Raw genomic sequence first — 21085 nt, 5'->3', positions numbered from 1 at the left:
GGGGGACCTGCACAATATTAGGCAGGTGGTTTTAATGCTGTGGCTGATCAGTGTATGTGAGCAAAATCCTCGTCCAATCAGCATATATACACTGTACATACAGTACCCGTGTACATCATACTGCATGTCAGTCCGAAGAGTAGCAGCTCTTTACAAAAATTACAAATATTCCAGGTAAAAGCTGTCCACTGATCCATTGACACTTGAAAGCAAGTTGTTTCTTATTTGCGTGCCCATGCTCATGTCCACTGTGTCCATTTGTTAATATGTGTGGGAGTTGTGTTTTAGAGAGCCTTGGCGCTGGTGGTGTGTGTGGTGTGTGAGACGGGTTTCTGTGGGTAATGGCTGTAGAAGTACACTTGGAAGAGGATGGCGATGTCCACACACACCTGGAGCAGACCACAGATCCAGAACTGCATTGGAGCCTGAGTCAACAGGAAGTAACCTGTCTTGAAAGTGTCTCCACTGGTCCACATCAACACCATCTTAATGCTGGAGAGACAGGAAGTAAGAGAGCGAGAGAGACAAATCTATAAAAATCACCATAAGGTGGTAAAACAGAGAGAAACAAGAAAACCAATATAAAGAAAATACAAATGGAGAGAGGAAAAGCTTTGTGACAGTTGCCCTTGCACGGTTACCCTAAATAAGAAGAGTGTAACAAAATACAGGTACATTTGTAGGCTTTTTTTCATTTTTGATCATTTTTACATTTTACTTACTTGTTGCTAACTGGCATGAGTGAATGAGCCCACTCCCAAATCTCTATGATAATCTGTTCCCTAGGTATGGCTTGGGTTTCTCCTTGTAAGTCTTTGAATTTACTTTGCCTGCTTTATCATCCACCAGGCTAAAATCAAACACCTCCATGCCATTCCAAACAAATATGTCTTTATACCATGGGGGAAAATAAGAGTGTTATGAAGAATGTTCATGCTGCAGTTTTCAATTAAATTAAAGCATACAGTAAAGCAGGGCCTTTCATGCTCAAAAAATACAACTTGTGTGCTATAATGCAAGCAGTCTGAAGCCATACAATAGCTTTTTGCAAGAAAAAAGCAAAATTTAGGTCATTATTTGCTAAAAATCTTCAAGTCCACTGCAGCTCTCAAATCTCATCCGCAAAACTTGGGGACACCAAACGCCACTGGTTGTTGCGTATTAAAAAGTATTTTAAATGGTGCTTTTATGGTGCTTTGATGGTTCTTTTTGGAGCTTGACAGCCCCTGGTATACCTTCAATGTTTAGACAAGAGCAGCATAACCAAAATCTCTCCTTTTGAGTTCCAGAAGAAAGATTACATTGACATGAGGGTGAGTAAATGATGATAGACTTATCATTTATGGGAGAACTATTCCTTTAAAAGGTTTTCTCAAGCGGTGTTGATAGCAGAAACCCCTCTGCAAGCCTATTTAATCCCTCTGAACAGCTCACATTTTAAAGCAGGCAGATAAACAAACTTTCTTTGTGCAGCCATATTTGGTGCATCAGCAAATTCACACAGAAGCATACAGCAGTCTTTCATTTCCACTGGCAGATTGAAAGAGTGAAACAGAATGTGTTCGTGCATGCATTTTATGACCGCATCAGGGAGGAAGCTTATATGAAGCAATGTTTTTAAATAGACAAATCAATGATTCAAATCTTGCATTTTCTTTTTAGATTTTCCAGAATACATCTCTCCTCACTGCACTAATATTTTTTGATTTGGCATTTTCTGTTGTACCAAATGACTTTCTGCCATGAATTGTAAATGTATGTAAACAAATTTCATATCAGGTTATGCTTAAAAACCACCTTAAAGAAATGGTAGTGGTAAAGAAATTCAGTATAAATGTGATGTGTTGACTTTAACATGAGTGTGCAACAAAGAATTATAATCCATGTACAAACTGCAGGTGAATACAGTTGTCAGTTCTCCTTTCAGTGCTTAATCCTGTTCTTGACACACACAGTTAGGTAATTTACGGGAGTGACAACAGCATTCTAAAACCGAATTAACTCCCCCAAAATTCTGGTAGTGACAATTGCATTTTCATAAACTCCACATAGTGTGTATGGAACCGAACTGAAATACTGCTTATTAGTGATGTGATTGATAGCGTGTGTGAGATCTTTTTCCATCTGTCCTTTTCCGTTATGTTGTCTATCTTTTTCTGGTGTAAATCACACAGACAGTGGTATGTGTCTTCACCCATTCATATATTCCAGTCTCTCTCATCTGTAGTTTCTCTCATCAGCCCTGCGTTCTCAGGGTAAGCCGTACATTACAGTACAGAGAGAGCATGCACTGTTTAACATATCCCGCACTGTTTAATATGTTTAACATTTTGTTTGCACATAAACAAAACATGGCAATTCTATCAATGGCAGCAAACTAAACATTGTTAACTTTGGAATTAGGTAAAGAGGTGGGAGGTCCAAGGCAGGGTTAAGGGAAAAAGATTACCAAGGTTAGAAATTAGGGGTTGGGGTGAGGGACAAGTTTTAGGAGAAGGGATGGGAGGTCCAAGGCAGGGTTAAGGCTTGAAGATTACCCAGGTTAGAAATCAGGGGTTGGGATAAGGTATAGGAATTAGGGACAGGGGTTAGATAAAGAAGGAGGTGGTCCAGGGCAGGGTTCAGGCTTGGAGATTAGGGGTCAGGATTTAAGGTTGTAAATTCAAGGTTGGGATAAGGAAAAAGAGTTGAGGGCTGGGATCAGGGTTGGGTGAAGTGGTGGTAAGTCAAGGGAAAGATTAGAAAATTAAGGGTTAGGGTTAGAATTTATGGTCGGAGTTAGGTGAACGCAAAAGAGTTTGTTTTTTTTTAAGTTTGGAATATTAAGTTCCTTTATTAGACTCTGGGTACATGATCGTTCAAAGGTAATCTCCTTAAATAAAAGGTATGTGTCAAGCCTGGGAATCAAACACTGGTCTCTCATATGAGTAAACTTCTCATCACCTTAGGCCACCATGGTCATGGACATGGGACAGGTTCAGAAGTCCAGTCAGATGGAAAGAGTCCATAAATTTAAAAAAATAAATAAATAAATAAATTCTCCCCTTTTTCTCCCACATTATACCTCATTTTATCTACCTTGAGAAGGTTAACCCAACGTGACTCTACCCACCCTAGCAACTGGGCCAATTGGTTGCTTAGGAAGCCTGACTGGAGTCACTCAGCACACCCTGGATTTGAACTTGTGACTCCAGGTGTGGTAGATAGTGTCTTTACTTGCTGAGCTACCCAGGCCCCGGAAAGTGTCCATCTTGCGTGACGCCCTAGGTAGTACTTCGGCTACTGCCTTCACCAATGATGGCATAGCCCCACCCCGAACTCACAATTCAACCACCAAATCCAACCCAAATCCATAGCAAAAGGTCCACTGTAGTCCAAATGAAGTTACTACATTTTAAATTAATATACTATTTTAAGACAACCTCTAAAACTCAGGTAAGAGTAGATCCTGCTTAACCGCTGTCCCACAAAGGTTCTCCAATTCAGAGATGCATTATATATACACTACCGGTTAAAAGTTTTGAAACACTTACTCATTCTTTATTATAATTTTTTTTTTTTTTTTTTCACATTTTAGAATAATAGTAAAGTCATCAAAACTATGGAATAACATAAATGGAACTATGGGAATTATGTTGTGACTAAACAAAATCCAAAATAAATCAAAACTGTGTTATATTTTAGCATCTTCAAAGTAGTCACCCTTTGCCTAGAATTTGCAGACATGTACTCTTGACATTTTCTCAACCAACTTCTTGAGGTATCACCCTGAGATGCTTTTTAAACAGTATTGAAGGAGTTCCCATCTATGTTGGGCACTTATTGGCTACTTTTCTTTATTATTTGGTCCAAGTCATCAATTTCAAAAACTTTTTTTTTTAAATACAATTTTAGTTTTATAATGAAATAAATTAATATGTTGGCACAATTATATTTTTGTCTACAAAACTAATTTCAAACATTTAAGCATATGCCTTCAAATCAAAAGATTTTTAAGATCATGAGAAACATTTCAGTCAAGTATTTCAAAACTTTTGACTGGTAGTGTATAGGGTTAAATTTAGGATTAGGAAAGGATGTAGGGCTAGTGTTGGGATTAGGGTTAGGATTGAGATCAAGACAGATATGTCTAATGTTCATTTGTGTTACTGAAAACCAAGCAACCTCTCAAGTAAGCTCTCCTTAAAAACCCTAAAAGTGGGTAATTCATCAAACAACCTCATAAATAAATCAATCAATCTATCTATCAATAAATAAATGAAGTATACAGAGTTGAATAAATAAATAAATTGTATTAAATAAATTGAGTTAGGGGTTGAGGTTATGAGGGGCCGGGAGGACAAGGGTTTGGGTCGAGGTTAGTCTTAGTTCTGGGGTTGAGGCTTGCACAACATTCTTATCAATCTATCACCTCCAACTGATTTTAGCCATAGTTTATGGTAAGGGACTAATGATTTCTGGACAGGAAAGTTATTCCAGGGCCAATAAAAGATGTTGATCCAGGAAGACACCCTCCTTGTCAAATTCTACTTAATAGACATGGCAAAGAATAAAATACTGTATTCACACACTCTGACATACTAGAATTTAAATTAAAAAAGCAGATGTGAACAAATCCAGACATCCTTCAGTAGTCCGAAAGGTCTAAAATGTGCTTATTTCAGAGAGGTTCCATCTTGCAGAAAGTGAAGGGAGTCCTACACACCGGATGTGTTGTTATAGCAACACAACGATTGAGAGAATTCTGAGGCATCTTTCCAACGGCCATCTCAAAAGGGTGAGTAAACTAAACAGCTGGGTGTGAAGAGCAGACCAAAGAAAACAGTACAGAGACAAACCAAATCTCTTGTTGTCCAAAAGAAATTGAGTCAGGAGGGGTTCTTTGAAGAGACTTCTGGTAAATACTTTCTCTGTTTGGTAGACTCGGCACTACATTCAAAGCAGAGCTGAAAGCTGGCCTGATCCACAGCATCTGATAAAAGAGCCCTATAAGAGCTTATTAGAGCAGCACGTCCTAAAGTAGAGAGGGAGATAAAAGACCACTCTCAGTGCCACCAGGCAACACCAATCAGCTTCTGTGACAGACCAATAAACCACTCGACACTCCACACAACAGCAGAGTTTAATGAGCATGAGTCATGATGAAGACAGACTCACAATCTGTTAGATCATGGAAGGTAATGTGTATAATTTCTGCACCACTAGCACCAGCAAACAAAATTGTAAATGTTTCCAAAAAGGTATCCCAAACATCCCTACCACCCCCTTTTTGGCATGCCACCATTTTCCATTGTTCAAAAAAACAGGTAGTCCCAACCTACACTTTTGCTATTGATATGTCAGACTGCACAAACAAATATTAATGCTTTGAAAGTGCCACGAAACCAGTTTTTTTTTTTTTTGTGACTAACATTTTTTATTGATTCCTACAAAACATATATACAAGAGCAAAAAACAAAACAAAACAAAAAACATATATACATACATACATACACTATATGGCCAAAAGTTTGTGGACACCCCCTTCTAATTAATGAATTTGGTTACTCCATTAAATCCAGTAAAGAGAAATCTTAATGTTTCTTTATGTAATGGCTTGGGCTTTGTGTGCTTCCAAATTTGTGGCAACTGTTTGGGGATAGCCCTTTTCTGTTCCAGCATGACAATGCCCCTGTGAACAAAGTGAGGTCCATAAAGAAATAGTTTACTGTGTCTGGCGTGGAAGAAATTGACTGGACTTTACAAAGCCCAGACCTGAACCCCACTGATCACTTTTGGGGTGAACTGGACCAGCAACTGTAAGTCAAGCCCCATCGACCAACATCAGTTCCTGACCTCACTGATAGCCTTGTGTCTGAATGAGAGCAAATCCCTGCAGCCATGTTACTACATACAGCATAGTGGAAAGCCTTCCCAAAAGAGTGGAAACTGTTATTACAGCAAAGGGGGAAATTGATGCCTAAGGTTTTGAAATCAAATGTTCATCAAGCACATATGGTGTCCACAAACTTTTGGCCATATTGTGTATATAGATCAGATCAGATCAGATCAGATCAGATCAGATCAGAAGATCAGAATGAGCTTTATTGGCAAGTATGCTTACACATACAAGGAATTTGTCTTGGTGACATTTGGCGCGTCAGCTCTGCCTTTTAATATTTCCTTCCAACACCACAAGTTCTTGTGCTTTGGTGAATGAGGTATACTGTATGATCCGGCCCCTAAGAACCGCCTTAAGTGCCTCCCAAGCCACGCCCACAGAGGATACTGAGGACCAGTTGATCTCCATATAAACACTGATTTCAGCCTTTAACATTTGTTGGAAATCAGGATTTTGCAGAAGGGATACATTAAAGCACCAACTATATGGTTTCTTTTTCTCTATATGTGGCATCACCTCTAAACTCACCAGGGCGTGATCTGAGACTAAGATGTTTCCAACTGAACAATCAACAACAGATGAAATGATGGATTTAAATATAAAAAAACTAATCTATTCTAGAATAAATCTTATGGACTGATGAAAAAAAATGTATAGTCCCTCCCAGATGGGTTTAAAAGACTCCAAATATCTGTAAGACCAAGATTTTTACACATCCTGTTTAGCGTCACTGTTTCTCTAGGCGGCTTACACACTTTTGCTTCACTATGATCAAGGACTAAGTCCATCAAAAGATTAAAGTCTCCTCCCAATATTATATCATGAGGGGTGCCAACGACTTGCAACATCCCTTCAAGATCTACAAAAAAGCCCTGGTCATCAGCGTTAGGTGCGTAAATATTAGCCAAAATCAACCTTTGCCCCTGAATTTCTGCTAAAACAATAATGACTCTTCCTAATTTATCTTTACTCTGTTTGAGACATTTGAATTGTAGATGTTTACTTATCAATGTCAAATCAAATCAAATCACTTTTATTGTCAAACAACCATATACAGTTGTGCTCAAAAATTTGCATACCCTGGCAGAAATTGTGAAATTTTGGCATTGATTTTGAAAATATGACTGATCATGCAAAAAAACTGTCTTTTATTTAAGGATAGTGATCATATGAAGCCATTTATTATCACATAGTTGTTTGGCTCTTTTTTTAAATCATAATGATAACAGAAATCACCCAAATGGCCCTGATCAAAAGTTTACATACCCTTGAATGTTTGGCCTTGTTACAGACACACAAGGTGACACACACACAGGTTTAAATGGCAATTAAAGGTTAATTTCCCACACCTGTGGCTTTTTAAATTGCAATTAGTGCCTGTGTATAAATAGTCAATGAGTTTGTTAGCTCTCACGTGGATGCACTGAGCAGGCTAGATACTGAGCCATGGGGAGCAGAAAAGAACTGTCAAAAGAAGGTAATGGAACTTTATAAAGATGGAAAAGGATATAAAAAGATATCCAAAGCTTTGAAAATGCCAGTCAGTACTGTTCAATCACTTATTAAGAAGTGGAAAATTCAGGGATCTCTTGATAGCAAGCCAAGGTCAGGTAGACCAAGAAAGATTTCATTTTTGTTCAAGTATCTTCGTATTGTGCTCCTTGAAACAACCATACCGTCTTTTTCCAGAGCAGCTCCGAGCAACATAGCACTCATGACAGTGATGAGATATACCAATTTACAATAAACATCAGATTTACACAACACAATTTAAAATCTAATATACACATAATTACACACAACATGTTTCTTTTCTCAATACAACACATGTTGTGTGTATTGTACAGTATACAATACACACAATATAGAATACACATTATACAATAAAAATAGTATATATAGTATATACAAAATATACAGTAGGTTGTATTGTACTGTATTGACATTCAGGCTGTCGGTTGATAGTCAGTTGCCAGTGTGTTGTTAAGAGAGAATATAATTTGTGACAGTCCAGTGTGAGATAATAAGATTAATAAATTAACAATGTAATAAATTAACAATGTAACCCAGCTCTTACTTGAGCCATCACTAAAGAAAACATGTCCACCCTAAATTCTTCCCAAATGTTTTAGCTTCCTGCGTGAAAAGATGCGTTTCTTGAAGAAACACTATATCATATTTCTTATGTTTAAGAAAAGAAATAACCTTCCTTCTTTTTATGGGGTGCCACAACCCATTCACATTCCACGTACAAAAATAGATTGTGTGTCAAAAATAAAATTATAAAGACCACATTCCCCATTAATGCAACAATCAAACGGCAAACTTCCCCCCGAACTGAACAAACAGAAACCCTGCGCACGACAGCGCCAACCGGCGTCCATCCGTCTAAACTCAAACAGTCCATGTACGCCTACGAGAGCCCCGCAACAACTTTGCTGTCAGATTGTTCAAGTCCGGTGCTTCTATATAAACTTTGTGAGAAAGAATTACATAACAGAAAATAATCAATAAAACAAACTCCAGCCAATAGGCAGAATAAACACAAAGAACGTGTAGATTCATTCACAAAACTGTATCGAAGGTGTGTTACTCCACAAAACAAACTCCAGCCACGAACGGAACCAGCACAAAAAAAAAAAAAGAAAAAAAAAAGTAGTCCGTTCAGTTTCCTCAGACAGTCAAACGAATGTTCAGTGAGCCGGCTGTTCACGAGTGCAGCAGATGACCTAATCCTTCCAATATCCTGCAAAAAATACTCCACAAAACAAACTCCAGCCAATCGGAGGCACAAGCAAAAAGAATGAGCAGATTCATCCACAACTGTCCCGAAGGACAGTTATTCCACAAAACAAACTCCAGCCGCTAGGTGAAACCAGCAGAAACAAGAAAGGCGCCCCGTTTCCTCGGACGATCAAGGTATGTTCAGCGAGACAAGCTCACTTGGGAGCAACATGAGAAACACACCATGACTTCCTCAGTCCATTGATTTTATGAAAGATATCGCTTGTTGTGGGCATGTAAATATTTTGCGGCCATCCTTAGTATCTATTCTCAATTTGGCTGGAAACATCAGTGCAAAAACTATCCTCCATCAATGCAAGAGTTTCTTGAAGGAGTGTTACTACACAAAACAAACTCCAGCCGCTAGGTGGAACAAACACAAAAAGAAACAAAATGGCACCCAGCTTCCTCAGACAGTTAAGAGTATGTTCAGCGAGTCATGCTCACTCGGGGGCCACATGAGAAACATCAAATGGCTTACTCTATGTTCTCTATGAAAGACAATGCTTGCTGTGGGCATGTAAATATTTTGCGGCCATCCTTAGCATCTATTCTCAGTTTGGCCGGAAGCATCAGTGCAAAAGCGATCTTCCATTGATGTAAGAGTTTCTTTCATTCCTTGAATCGATCAAGTTTCTCTCTTGTCGAATTCACAAAGTCTGGAAACAAGAAAATGCTGTGGTTCTTCCAAGAAAGCCTTCCTTTACTCTTGCGTAACACAAGATCTTTATCGGATGATCTCAAAAATTTGGCCAGAATTGATCGGGCCTGTCTCCCTCAGCGGATCTGCAAGCCAGGACTCTGTGAGCTCGCTCGATTTCCAGCTTATGGGCTGTTATGTCTAGCAGACTCGAGCAGATCTGACCATATCTCGGCCTTCCTCGTTCTCAGGAATTCCAACAATTCGGACATTGTTTCGCCGATTACGATTCTCAAGGTCTTCCAGCTTTTCCCAAACACGTTCCAAATCTACTTTGGTCGCTAGCGGATTAGCAGCTAATTCCATCTCCGATGACTCCAGATAATCAATCCATTTCTCGACGTCCCCGATTCTTGTAACCAACTCAGAGAATTTTGCCTCAATTGCCGTAATCGATCGACATATTACAGCAAGATCCTCCAGGTCCGCTACGACTTTCGTCAGCATCACCGACATGCTGGACAGTTGCCGCTGAATTTCTCCCACCGCACCATCCAAACCGAGTCCCTGGTCTGCAGCCCTGTGTGAAGTATCAGCTTGAGCACGTAAGTGTCTTTTAATATCTCCAGAGCCCGAGGATTTTGAATTCTTTGACATGTTGACTTCTTAGAACAGTTTTGTTGCAGGGTGTATCGAATCTCACTGGTTTATGATACAAAAAGAATTAAAAACTAGCAAAGTGTGCAGAGCTCGTTGTTCACACGTCCGACCCTCGCATGGCGCCATGCGACTCTTCCTATACTGTTGAATGTTAGTAGACTTTCCTACTGAACTGCACATCCACTGCGCCGGGAGGCAGATCACGTGAACTCTGCTGTCTGTATCTTCACTGGTAGCTGCCGCATTACACATCACTGCTCTTTGGCATAAAGTTGAACTTAAGTTGCTGCATTACCAAAAGCTATTTTCACTCATGTTGCCTCAAATCGTCAACTCTCATAAAAAATGTATGACCTCCTTCACTTTTTGCTGTAGATTGCTGTTGGTTTGCACGACCATTGAATTCTACAGATTATACCAACCACATAAGCCATTTAGGGAATTTTTACTTCCAGTCCTGTCTGCATATTTTATTTGGTTTAAAGGTGAAATGTAAAAAAAACACCACAAACACAGTTAACAACAGATGCGGTGGGTAGTTTTCTCAACAAAGGTTGTCTGAAGTTGCATGAAGTTCCCTTAACTCTGGATGAATTCTTGCACAGTTCTTGTGCCAAAGATGCGCCAACCCAACACTTCAAGAGAATACCAGCCAGTTGCTCTTATTTGACATGTCCTTCAATTCAACCAGACAGTAGTTACCATCCAGGGAGACAGTGTGGAGATTTGAAAAGCAGTCTAGACTGGATTGCCAACCAGTCAATAGTGGGCATAGCTGTGGTCTTCTGGGGGAGCAACACCAGCTCAGTTAATCCCACACACAGGAAGGGCTCCATTAACCAACTTATCCTGAGCTCACTGGAGGCAGTGGTTGGACTCCATCATCTCCATTTTCTTGTTGCATCTTTAGCCACTACGTCTTAAAAGTTAGTGAACTACATAGATAGCTTTTTGGGAACCATGGTGCGCTTCTGAAAACGCTGCATCAAATTGTAGACAGCAAAATTATGATGCAAAATATTGATATAAAATAATGTAACTAATAAACATTTATTATTTTATGCAATACTTGTATGCTATGTGTTTTTGTGCTTCGAGTACTGAATCATTAGTTTAGCGACATGCTAAAGTTATCATCGGCTACAAGAGTAGTTTCTCATGAGGTTCTTCCTTTTTTTTTTACTTCTACCCACTCCAAAGACAGCAAAATAGATATCTGTTGCTTTAACAACTCTTTGGAATACTTGCTTCTGGTTAGTCAATCACAGCATTCTGTAGTCAAATAATTTTGTATAACGACCACTAAACTGTATAACACATTCCCAGGCAACTGATTTCCTATATAGCTGTGCTACTTTCATGCCTCTCTCATATCATGATCATTCTCACATAATATAGTAAATTAATGTCAATATTTCATGTCCATTTAATTAAGCATTTGGCATATAACCCTGTGATAAACATTCACAGTCAGGATTACAGTCAGTGGGTTTTTATCACAAAATAAACACTGTCAGGGTGATAAGAAGCCCGATTAGAACGGAGGAGTATATGAATCACCCTGAAGGGATTTATTTTATGATGATAATAATGTCTGACTGTACATTATCTCTTACATAAGAGGTCATATGTTTTCATATGATATATTAGCACTATCAAACAGTAAATTTGGTCTCTTGACTGAAAACTCCATGATAAAAACAGCTCCAATTTTTGGGATATTAAGCATCAGATTAACCAAAAAGTAGGTTTACGATAAATGTTTACATTTTAATGTAACACACAGCTGGGAGGTTTTCAAAGTGTTGAAGTGTGTCCCTTATGGTGAAATGACACAGGAAAAAAACAGTGATCAATCTAAATGGCTGCCATGAGAACCACCAGGAGACGAGGAAGCTGGTAAAGCCGAAGGTTGCCATGAGTAGCATGACAAAGAAGAATTCGTTTATACTCCAAGTCCTCACATTGAGTCTTACAGGCAGGCTACAGCAAAGAGTTGTCAGATATACTGAGGAAGAACACTACGACAAATATAAACAATCAAGGTTAACAGCACTGCATGAGGAGGGCTTTGCCTTCAGACTATTTTGGTTTCCCCTACAAATAATGATTGGTTGTTCACAGATTAACACTAGAGGAACATAAGTGTGGTATTGCTTCGCTAACACCTACACATTCCAATCCAAGAGACGAGGAAGATGAGGACATAAGACAAATTTATATGAAAATTTAGATTAGGTAAACTACATTTTAACCTGTTTGATTGAATATATTATTATTTTGTAAATTAATCGCATGCGTTATTGCATTAATTTTGACAGCTCTAATATACATATAATTGCCGTAGAATTGGGGGTGGGGGGGGGGGGGTTGGTGAAAGGGAAGAATGTTTGATATGATACACATTGTACAAATATTTAAGAGTATGCTATGAATATGAATTTCTGTTTATCTGTGCATTAATTTCAACTTATTATGCACTGTGTAATGTGTTACATTGAAGCACTCTGTTGATCATAAATGCTTGGGGACTCTTAATATAGCACAAGGATGTGTTGCTGGCTGGCAGGGTATTGGCCTATAGATTTTAATTCAGACCAATAATTCATGAGCTTGATTCAGGCTAATAACTCATAGGTTTGATTATCAGATTGCATCAATTATCAGTTACAAGTTTGAATCAGGCTTTATATTTGTGATCTGTTTGATTGATTCATTAAAAACAGCTGGCCCGTTGGAGCTGTGAGCAAAATATTGATATAAAATAATGTAAACTAATCAAAAATTATTTCATGCAATACTTGTATGGTATCAATTAGTACTGAATCATTAGTTTAGCGACCTGCTAATGTTATGATCCACTACAAGATTAGAGTTTCTCATGAGGTTAAAACTTCTACCCACTCAAAAGACAGCTAATTAGATATCTGTTGATTTTACAGAACTTTTTGCAATACTTGATTCTGGTTGGTCAATCACAGCATTCTGTGGTCAAATAATTTTGTATAACGACTGCTAACTATATACATATAACACATTCCCAGCAGCAGTTGTGCAGTGTGGTGCATGTGTGTTGTATTGTATTGTCTGTTGACATCATGGACTGGAAACGCTGTAAGCGGAAATGAATTTAGTCAAAATAGGTCCAAAATGATAGATTTTTTGCTCAAGTGGGGAAATTTCTCAATTGCTAAACCACCTGTGGATATTACCTTCCTGAATCTTCAGGAATTGTTTCAGGGATCTAGCCAAGATGCATTTTCCAACACGCCACTTCGGAGGACAGGGAAGCGGGGGAGAAGAGGTGGGGTACGGGACAGATTGAGAGGAGAATCCTTGTCTCACATTCCATTGCTGTCTATAGTTCTGGCGAATGCCCAGTCACTGCGGAACAAAATGGAGGAGCTCCATGCACATGCTCGTTTCCAACATGAGTTCAGGGATAGTTGTTTGCTGGAAATTACTGAGACATGGCTGAGGGATTTGGATTTGGATTCTGAGCTTTAGATAGATGGCTTTGGCAAACCACTATGCAAGGACCGCGATGCAGGTATCACTGGCAAATCATGTGGTGGGGGATTATGCCCATTCATGAACGAATGCTGGTGTAAAACCTTTGTGGTAAGGGAGCGATTATGCACCAAAGATATAGAGCTGCTCACGGTGTCTTTACACCACATCCTAGGGAAATTCCCCAGATATTCGTGATGGTGGTATAAATTCATCCAAAGGCGAATGTGAGTGCCGCTTCTGAAGAAATTTTGAAGAGCGTGCAGAAATTTCAAACATTATCCCCCAAGGTTCCGATTTTGGTAATGGGTGATTTTAATAACTGCTCTGGACAAAAGTATGAAAAGTATGTACCAGTATGTCACGTGTCCAACTAGAAATAACAAAATTTTGGACCAGTGTTATGGCTCTATTAAAGGTGCATATAAATCCACCCCACTCCCTAAACTAGGCAATGGAGATCATAACGCTGCTAAAGAGAGGGAAAATATACAAGAATTGTGAAAAATTGGACTGCTGATGCCATTGAGCAGTTGCAAGGATGTCTGGACTGTACAGCATGGGATTTGTTCATTGATTCATCAAAGGACATTGACGAACTCAATGACGTAGTTAGCTTATGGGTTATGTATTGTGTTGACACTGTCATTCATGATAGAGAGGTTAAGATATATCCAAATAGTAAGCCCTGGGTGAGTAAACACCTTAAGGTTCTGTTAAATTAGAAAAAAAGTGCTTTTAAGCATGGGGATTTAACTGAAGAGCATACTTTACAAAAATATATTATATATGAAATTAAGAGGGAGGCTGAATTGAAATTGAGGACAAATAACCTAGGTTCTGTTTGGGATAGTCTAAAAACTACGGTCAGACTAAATACTGGGAACAGGAAGAAGTTGGTAGTGAGCTGATTTAATTTGGATACTGCTCTTGCAGAAAAATTCAATAAGTTTTATGCAATATTTGATGATTTTAATAGGGACAATGTTCTTTTAAAATGCTCTCTCCAGGATTGAAGTCAACTTCAATAGAAACTTTATAGATAGTGTAAAGCAAAGAAATGCCCTGGCCCGGATGGTATCAGTGGCCAGATGCTTACTCAATGTGCAGAGCAACTAGGCACAATTTTACGTATATTTTAAATTGGTCAATTGATATGCAGTACGTTTTATTGTACAGTATTATTGTTCCTGTCGCCATAAAGCGTTTGTCAACACGAAGTGTTTGTCAGATTAAAGACCCGTGGCCTTGACCTCATTAGTTATGAAGGCATTTAAGAGATTATTGAAATGTGAATTATTGGATGAAACTAACAAATTACTTGATCTCTTACAGTTTGAACATAGAGGGTTTATATTAGGGTTTAAGATGCAACCTTAACCCTGCTTGATTTCTTATGAAAACAGCTAGAGTTATGGAAATTATCCCAGGTTGTTATTTGTGGATTTTTTCTCAGCCTTTAATTCAGTTTCCGTCCGCAGAACTGCAGCTCACTAAATGTTTTTTTGTTTTTGGCACCATTCTTTTAAATTCTAGAGACTGTTGTGTGTGAAAATCCCAGGAGATCAGCAGTTACAGAAATACTCAAACCAGCCCATCTGGCACCAACAATCATCCATGTGATTATCTAATCAGCCAATTATGTGGCAGCAGTGCAGTGCATAAAATCATCAGATACGGGTCAGGAGCTTTAGTTAATGTCACATAAACCATCAGAATGATCTCAGTGATTTGAACTTGAATTTGAATTTGAAAAACTGATGAAAGAGCTGATCCCAATAGTAATGAGCATGCGTGTACCATGAGCTTGAATGAGCCTGGGGTGAAAAGTACGTTTCTTTAATATAAATATTTAATATTTTAAGTTGTTATAAACTGAATTATGGTTTCTGGTGAGTTTAAGAGATTATTTTATTCTCTTTACATGCTTTAGACATGTAGATAATATCCGCGTTTGTGCATCAGTGTCTGTATTGGGTGCTTTAGGTGCAGGAAATGTAGGAACCTTTTCAAAGATGTAATCAATATTTGTCAGTCGTAGACTATTCCACATTCATGATCATAGAATGAATCAGCAATATGCTTTCACATCTGGCTTTATTTGAATGTTTCAGCGTGAACACCATAATACCGGGATGATAGAATTACATACTAGTTACATCATTACGTATTTTATCGGTTTGTTGAAACACACCGTCTGAAAGTACCGATTCACGGAAATGAATAGGACTTCTCATCGTGTTTTACAACAACTTCCACCTGACTTAAGCAAAACTTCACCTTCTAATGCACATGCACAAAAATAACAACAACAAATTCCGTTACATGCTTTAAATGTCCATGGCCTGGGATTGTGAGAAATCCAAAGCAGTAGCAGAACATACCACAGAAGCTGATCAGAGATCATGTGTGAGCATCTTTGACTGCTGGTGTTGTGTACGCCATTGACAACTAACACATCCTCTCAGCTAGAGAAACAGGGTGCTCGGCATAAAGCAGTCAACACCAACACACTGCGGTGAAATATGCCATCCTGCTCAGCTTCTCCTGACAGAAGCGCAGAGAGCAACTTCCTTTTGAGGGAGCGCTCGATCCACCCAGCACCTAACTCGTGGCTCAAATCTGCAGGAATGCAACTTAATGAATGGTTTGTTTGCAGCCTGTGGATACAAAACAGCGCACTGCTCGGTAAACACATATATAAACAGAGTTGGGTGCAATTGCAGGGTGGTCATGAGATTATTCAGACAGCTAAATAAGGCACTGACAGTTCTCTAACTCTGACTAACAGCACTTAGGCATTGAACCTTATAAGGCCAGCTGTGGGGGTCACCGGTTTCCCTCCCAATGTGATTCATTAGCATTCTACTGATGGACAATGAAGTAGAATCGCACATGGCCAAAGGGTCTTTATCACAACAACAGTTACCAGGCAAACAACTCACTCTAACTACCAGCCACTGGAAAACTGACATAAAAAATTATGAATGCATGAATAAACAAATAGATGCCTGGGAAATAGATAGAAGGTTATATGATATGAGGGGGGGTGATGTCTTAAATTGTCTTAATTTGATCTTGTAAAACAAGGCTGTCTCCAGCAGAGAAATCATCTCCAGTCGCAGTGGACCTGTGTAGAATTTAATCAGATATGATAGATAGTTTACCATGTCATGCAGGTTACATAAAATGAGTCTAGGTCCAATGTGGCATTCTGGGAATAAAAAAGATACAGCAACAAGTGAAAAGCATCTATACAACAATGCAAATATACATGGGAAACTGGAGCCAGTTGTCACACTTTTTACTTCAGCGAATATTATATATATATATATATTCTACAAATCAATTTTAAAAACTATAGTCCGATTAATCGGTTATCTGCCTTTCCCATCACCTTAGTTACCGGTAATGGCAAAATCCACTATCGGTCAACCTCTAGCTATAATATTATAAATATATGCAGTATATATTTGTTTGATTTTTTTCTCTTTCTAAAACGTCTCCAACAGCTGTGCCCACATGAACACACTCACCCACAAAACAGCGAGACTGAATGCAAAAACACATAAACAGAAGCATATATACAAACATTATGGTTTGCATACACCCAGATACATGCATACATAAGTGATACAGGCTCTATCAGCCAGTTTGCAGAGATGTGTAAAAACACACACACACAGTGGCACAGGAGGCAGCAGCGGCCCTTATCTTGTCAAGTTGGCCTTGTGCCAGTGGCGGCTCCCTGCCTGTGCCATCAAATCAGAGTGCGGGTGAACGGAGACACACATCCACACACACACACACACACACACACACACACACACACAAGCATAAAAACAGAACACAGGACAGCATCTCACACTGTGCAATGCTACCAAACACACTAACTCACACTGACAAGATGTGTCTCTGCAGCACGCACTCAAATGTCTTTGCAAAATTATACACCACACACAAACACAAATGTCCGTTATTGTACAGTGCAACTGAATAGTCACTATGACAATTTACCTAATTACTAATTTGTGGTCTCACAGTAAGCCTCAGAAGACAGACAGAGACAGATAATTAGTTTGATGTTTACACTTTCCCCTTAATTGGTTAGACATATCCCAAAACAAAGATGAACTCCCATAGATGACTCTGTGTCCCTCAGTATTCTAAACCTGCTTGATTTGAGCTCTGCTTTTGACACTATATGCCACAACACACTCCTTTCCTGACTCTCAGATATTGGTATTACTGGCACTGCTCTATCCTAGTTTTCTTCCTACCTTACTAACAGAAAAAAAGTGACCTTGAGCATTTGGAAAGGTGTTATATAAATAAAACTTATTATTATTATCATTATAGGGCAAATTGTGCAAAGTGTAAGTGCAAAAGACTTTTTAAAAAAATGTTTATGTTACATTAATTAAATGAAGAAACTTGGACAAGCGTATATTGTCAATATAACAGGTTAAATTAATTATTTGCTGACTTCACCTTCAGAAGTTAGTGATGAATGATTTTTATTATTGTGTCTACAAGCAGAAATAACACAAAAATTAAAAATCGGTTCTGCATATTGGTAACTGAACATGAAAATAATCAGTATAAATCATTAAAAATTGGTCAGTTAACTATTGATTAATTATTTAGATATTGTGTCTAAAAGGAGAAATAAAATATATATATTTTTAAATCGGTTCTGTATGTTGGTTAGGGATGTCAATATTCAGACATTTTCATAATCGATCATCGTAGAAATTAACGTTCAATTAATAGATTAATTGTTAATGTTAATAGAGCAAAACGCACGTGAAGGACTCCAAATAATATGTGCAATGTAGCCTATTGTTTAAATATAATTTAACTTATTACACTTAAGAAGCACAGGTATTGGCATTGTCCTCTTAAAATATTCTTAGTTCAGTGTATTTAAATACATTTAGGCAATGTTTAGTACGAATTTGGGAATTGTTTAATTATTGTTAATGAATTACTGTTAGTAATAACTTGTAAACCAGATATATAACTCGTTTACATATTTGAGTTCATTAAAACGTCACTTTGTGGATCATGGGATATTTCGGACCTTTGGACATATTTTTTTATTTTTATTTGAAATTAAATCATAATACGCTCAGTAAACACAGCAGCCTACATAACACACCATGTGTGCTGGTGGGATGTCAGCTGAATGTGCTTCCCCAGCGATCACTGACATTATTGTAGGTTGGGATGAAACAAGGAGACCAGCAGATCAACTGTGCTTGTTTTCATGTAGTAATTTAACCCACTATCATGGTGTATGCAGAAAACAATGTTTATTTATAGAGAAACGCTCCAACACTGATTACATTGAGCTGCTTCATCTTATGCCGCTCTTCTTTACTGACAAGACATGACATGCAGTGCGCAAGCGCCCTCTAGCGGCGGGTGACTGAATAGGCAGCCTTATCAAAGTCTGCTGGCATGATTACTGAATGCGTTTGTCCTGTAAATAATTAATCGATGATCGATAAGATTTATCGATTAAATTATAAATGACTATTAATCGATTAATCATCAACATACCTAATATTGGTTATCGGACATAGTCATTTTCAAGTCGTCATTTTTATTTGTATATCGCTTTTCACAACAGAAATCGTTTCAAACCAACTTTACAGGAAATTATGAAAAGAAAAACCTGTAAAAAATAATCACTTTCAGTATCTGTATAAAATCTGTCTTAAAAATTTAATTGGTCAACTAGTGACAAATGATTTAGTTAATATCATGTTTAAAAGCAGAAATAAAAAATTAAAAACAGCTACTGCATATTGGTTATCAGACATCATATCATAATCAATAATAAAAAAAAAATTATTGGTTGGTTGACTAGTGGTGAATGATTTATTGTGTCTAAAAGCAGAAATAAAACAATTTAAAAAAGGTTCTGCATTTAGACACAATATATCATTCACCACATATAAAAATAATCAGTATCCATCGTAACAACATTGCTGTTAACTAGTGATTAATGACTTATTTTCATGTCTAAAAGCAGAAATAAAACAACAAAAAATTGGTTTTGCATTTCAGTTATCGCACAAATTAAAATAATTAGTATAAATCATTAAAAAAAAATTGCGACTGTTTAACATATTATATCTAATGTAATCTAATGTATTTATATTCCTGCAATTCCTGCAGTTTAGCAACAGTGTTCCATAAACCAGTTGAGCAGGAAGTCTGACAAGCAAACATGAGTGACTGGCATATTTCACTCCCATGATGTAAAAAATATCAAAAGAGCATTTATATGGCTTTTGAGTTATTGGTTTTCATCATCTTCTGTTTTTTAACAAGCAGTTATGCTATCCTGTTCTTGATTAGACGTACGGAGAAGATGCGATAGAATATGCGAATAAAAAAAACAGCTGCTTTATTTTCTGGAGTGCTAGAGTAGCAGAACTGCAGCCAACAAACATGTTCGCTCCACACCGGTTATGGACTGTGGTCCGTTCTGGTGAGTTATGTCGATCTCACCATGATTTTAAAGTAAAAGCGCCTCCCATATCTGTTCCATGAGTATTGTAGAACTTGGGTTGGGACTGCTGTCCCGTCCGTGAGTGATTTTGAATTCTCCGCTGATTGGATGGAAGCCTTACTTCTCATGAATAATGTGGAGAAAAGCTAAGAATCGAATGACGTAGACACATATTCTCTAGTCCAGAGATGCCCAAACTAGGGTCTGCGGGCCAAAGTTGGCCCGTGATGACCTTTGATTTGGCCCGCCTTGACGTATATGACAAGAGTGAAAAAAATCAATAAAATTGATGCAGCTTTTCATTGCATTAATTTAATAGATTGCAGAGTTATGTTTTTTTTATTTATTTTTTTTATAATGAAATCATAAAGGAGGGGAACCAGGGCAACTTTAATATTTTAATATTATACAGTTTCATGCCTGAAATTCAGCATGGAATAATTCCCACAATTTCCACGTTCATAATGCAGGAAATTCCTGCACACATTTATTCACTTTACAGTGCAGCTACGAATTAGTAAACCAATAGATACAGATGAACAAATCAAATCAATAAACTTGTATTTGTATCAAACTGCAATTCCAGAAGCTGCGTGAGTAAATCCGCTCTGTTTCTCACTTTCTCTCTCGTGAAGCTGTCAGCAGTGTCAGAAGTGTGAGCATGTGCAGTGAGGAAGCGCTTTTTTCGCATAGTTACTGAACTTAAGATGTTACAGATGTATAAACTAAACCTGTTTCTAAACCTGTTAATTCGACATGCAACTGGTGTTATACCACGTCTCTGTATGCGAGCGACGTGATAAAACTATATCGTTCCTGTTTATAATCAACAAAAATTGTTAACATTGCAAGCACATGGGACTTTCATATCTTGGTACTCCCTCATTAGTCATAATGCAGCACATTTGCAAGAAAGGCAGAAATAGCAAAAATGCTTTGTGTATTGTCCCAGCTGCATGATGAAGAGAGACACGTAAACACCTGTTACATCTCTCATATCCATCTCTAGTTCAATCCAGGGTTGGAAATTCAAGGAGGCTCTCGGCAAAATATTCCCCTGCAGTCTATCTAGTTCCAAATGAATATA

At 38.0% G+C, this 21085-nt stretch overlaps 1 protein-coding gene across 2 annotated transcripts in view; it reads right to left on the bottom strand.

Moving 5' to 3' along the window:
* Window positions 1–21085, bottom strand: part of LOC127420758 (solute carrier family 66 member 2) — a 58869-nt gene continuing 37784 nt past the window's right edge. For both annotated transcript variants that reach the window (XM_051663288.1, XM_051663289.1), the window contains one exon: window positions 1–492. In XM_051663288.1, coding sequence (XP_051519248.1) covers window positions 285–492 — 208 coding nt within the window. In that variant the 3' untranslated portion in view covers window positions 1–284. The remainder of the gene's footprint in view (window positions 493–21085) is intronic.

This window comes from Myxocyprinus asiaticus, chromosome 30 (genome assembly GCF_019703515.2).
Source record: "Myxocyprinus asiaticus isolate MX2 ecotype Aquarium Trade chromosome 30, UBuf_Myxa_2, whole genome shotgun sequence".
NCBI classification, from domain to species: domain Eukaryota; kingdom Metazoa; phylum Chordata; class Actinopteri; order Cypriniformes; family Catostomidae; genus Myxocyprinus; species Myxocyprinus asiaticus.
The sequence above is the reverse complement of the archived record's forward strand: the minus strand, read 5'-3'. Positions and strand labels throughout refer to the sequence as shown.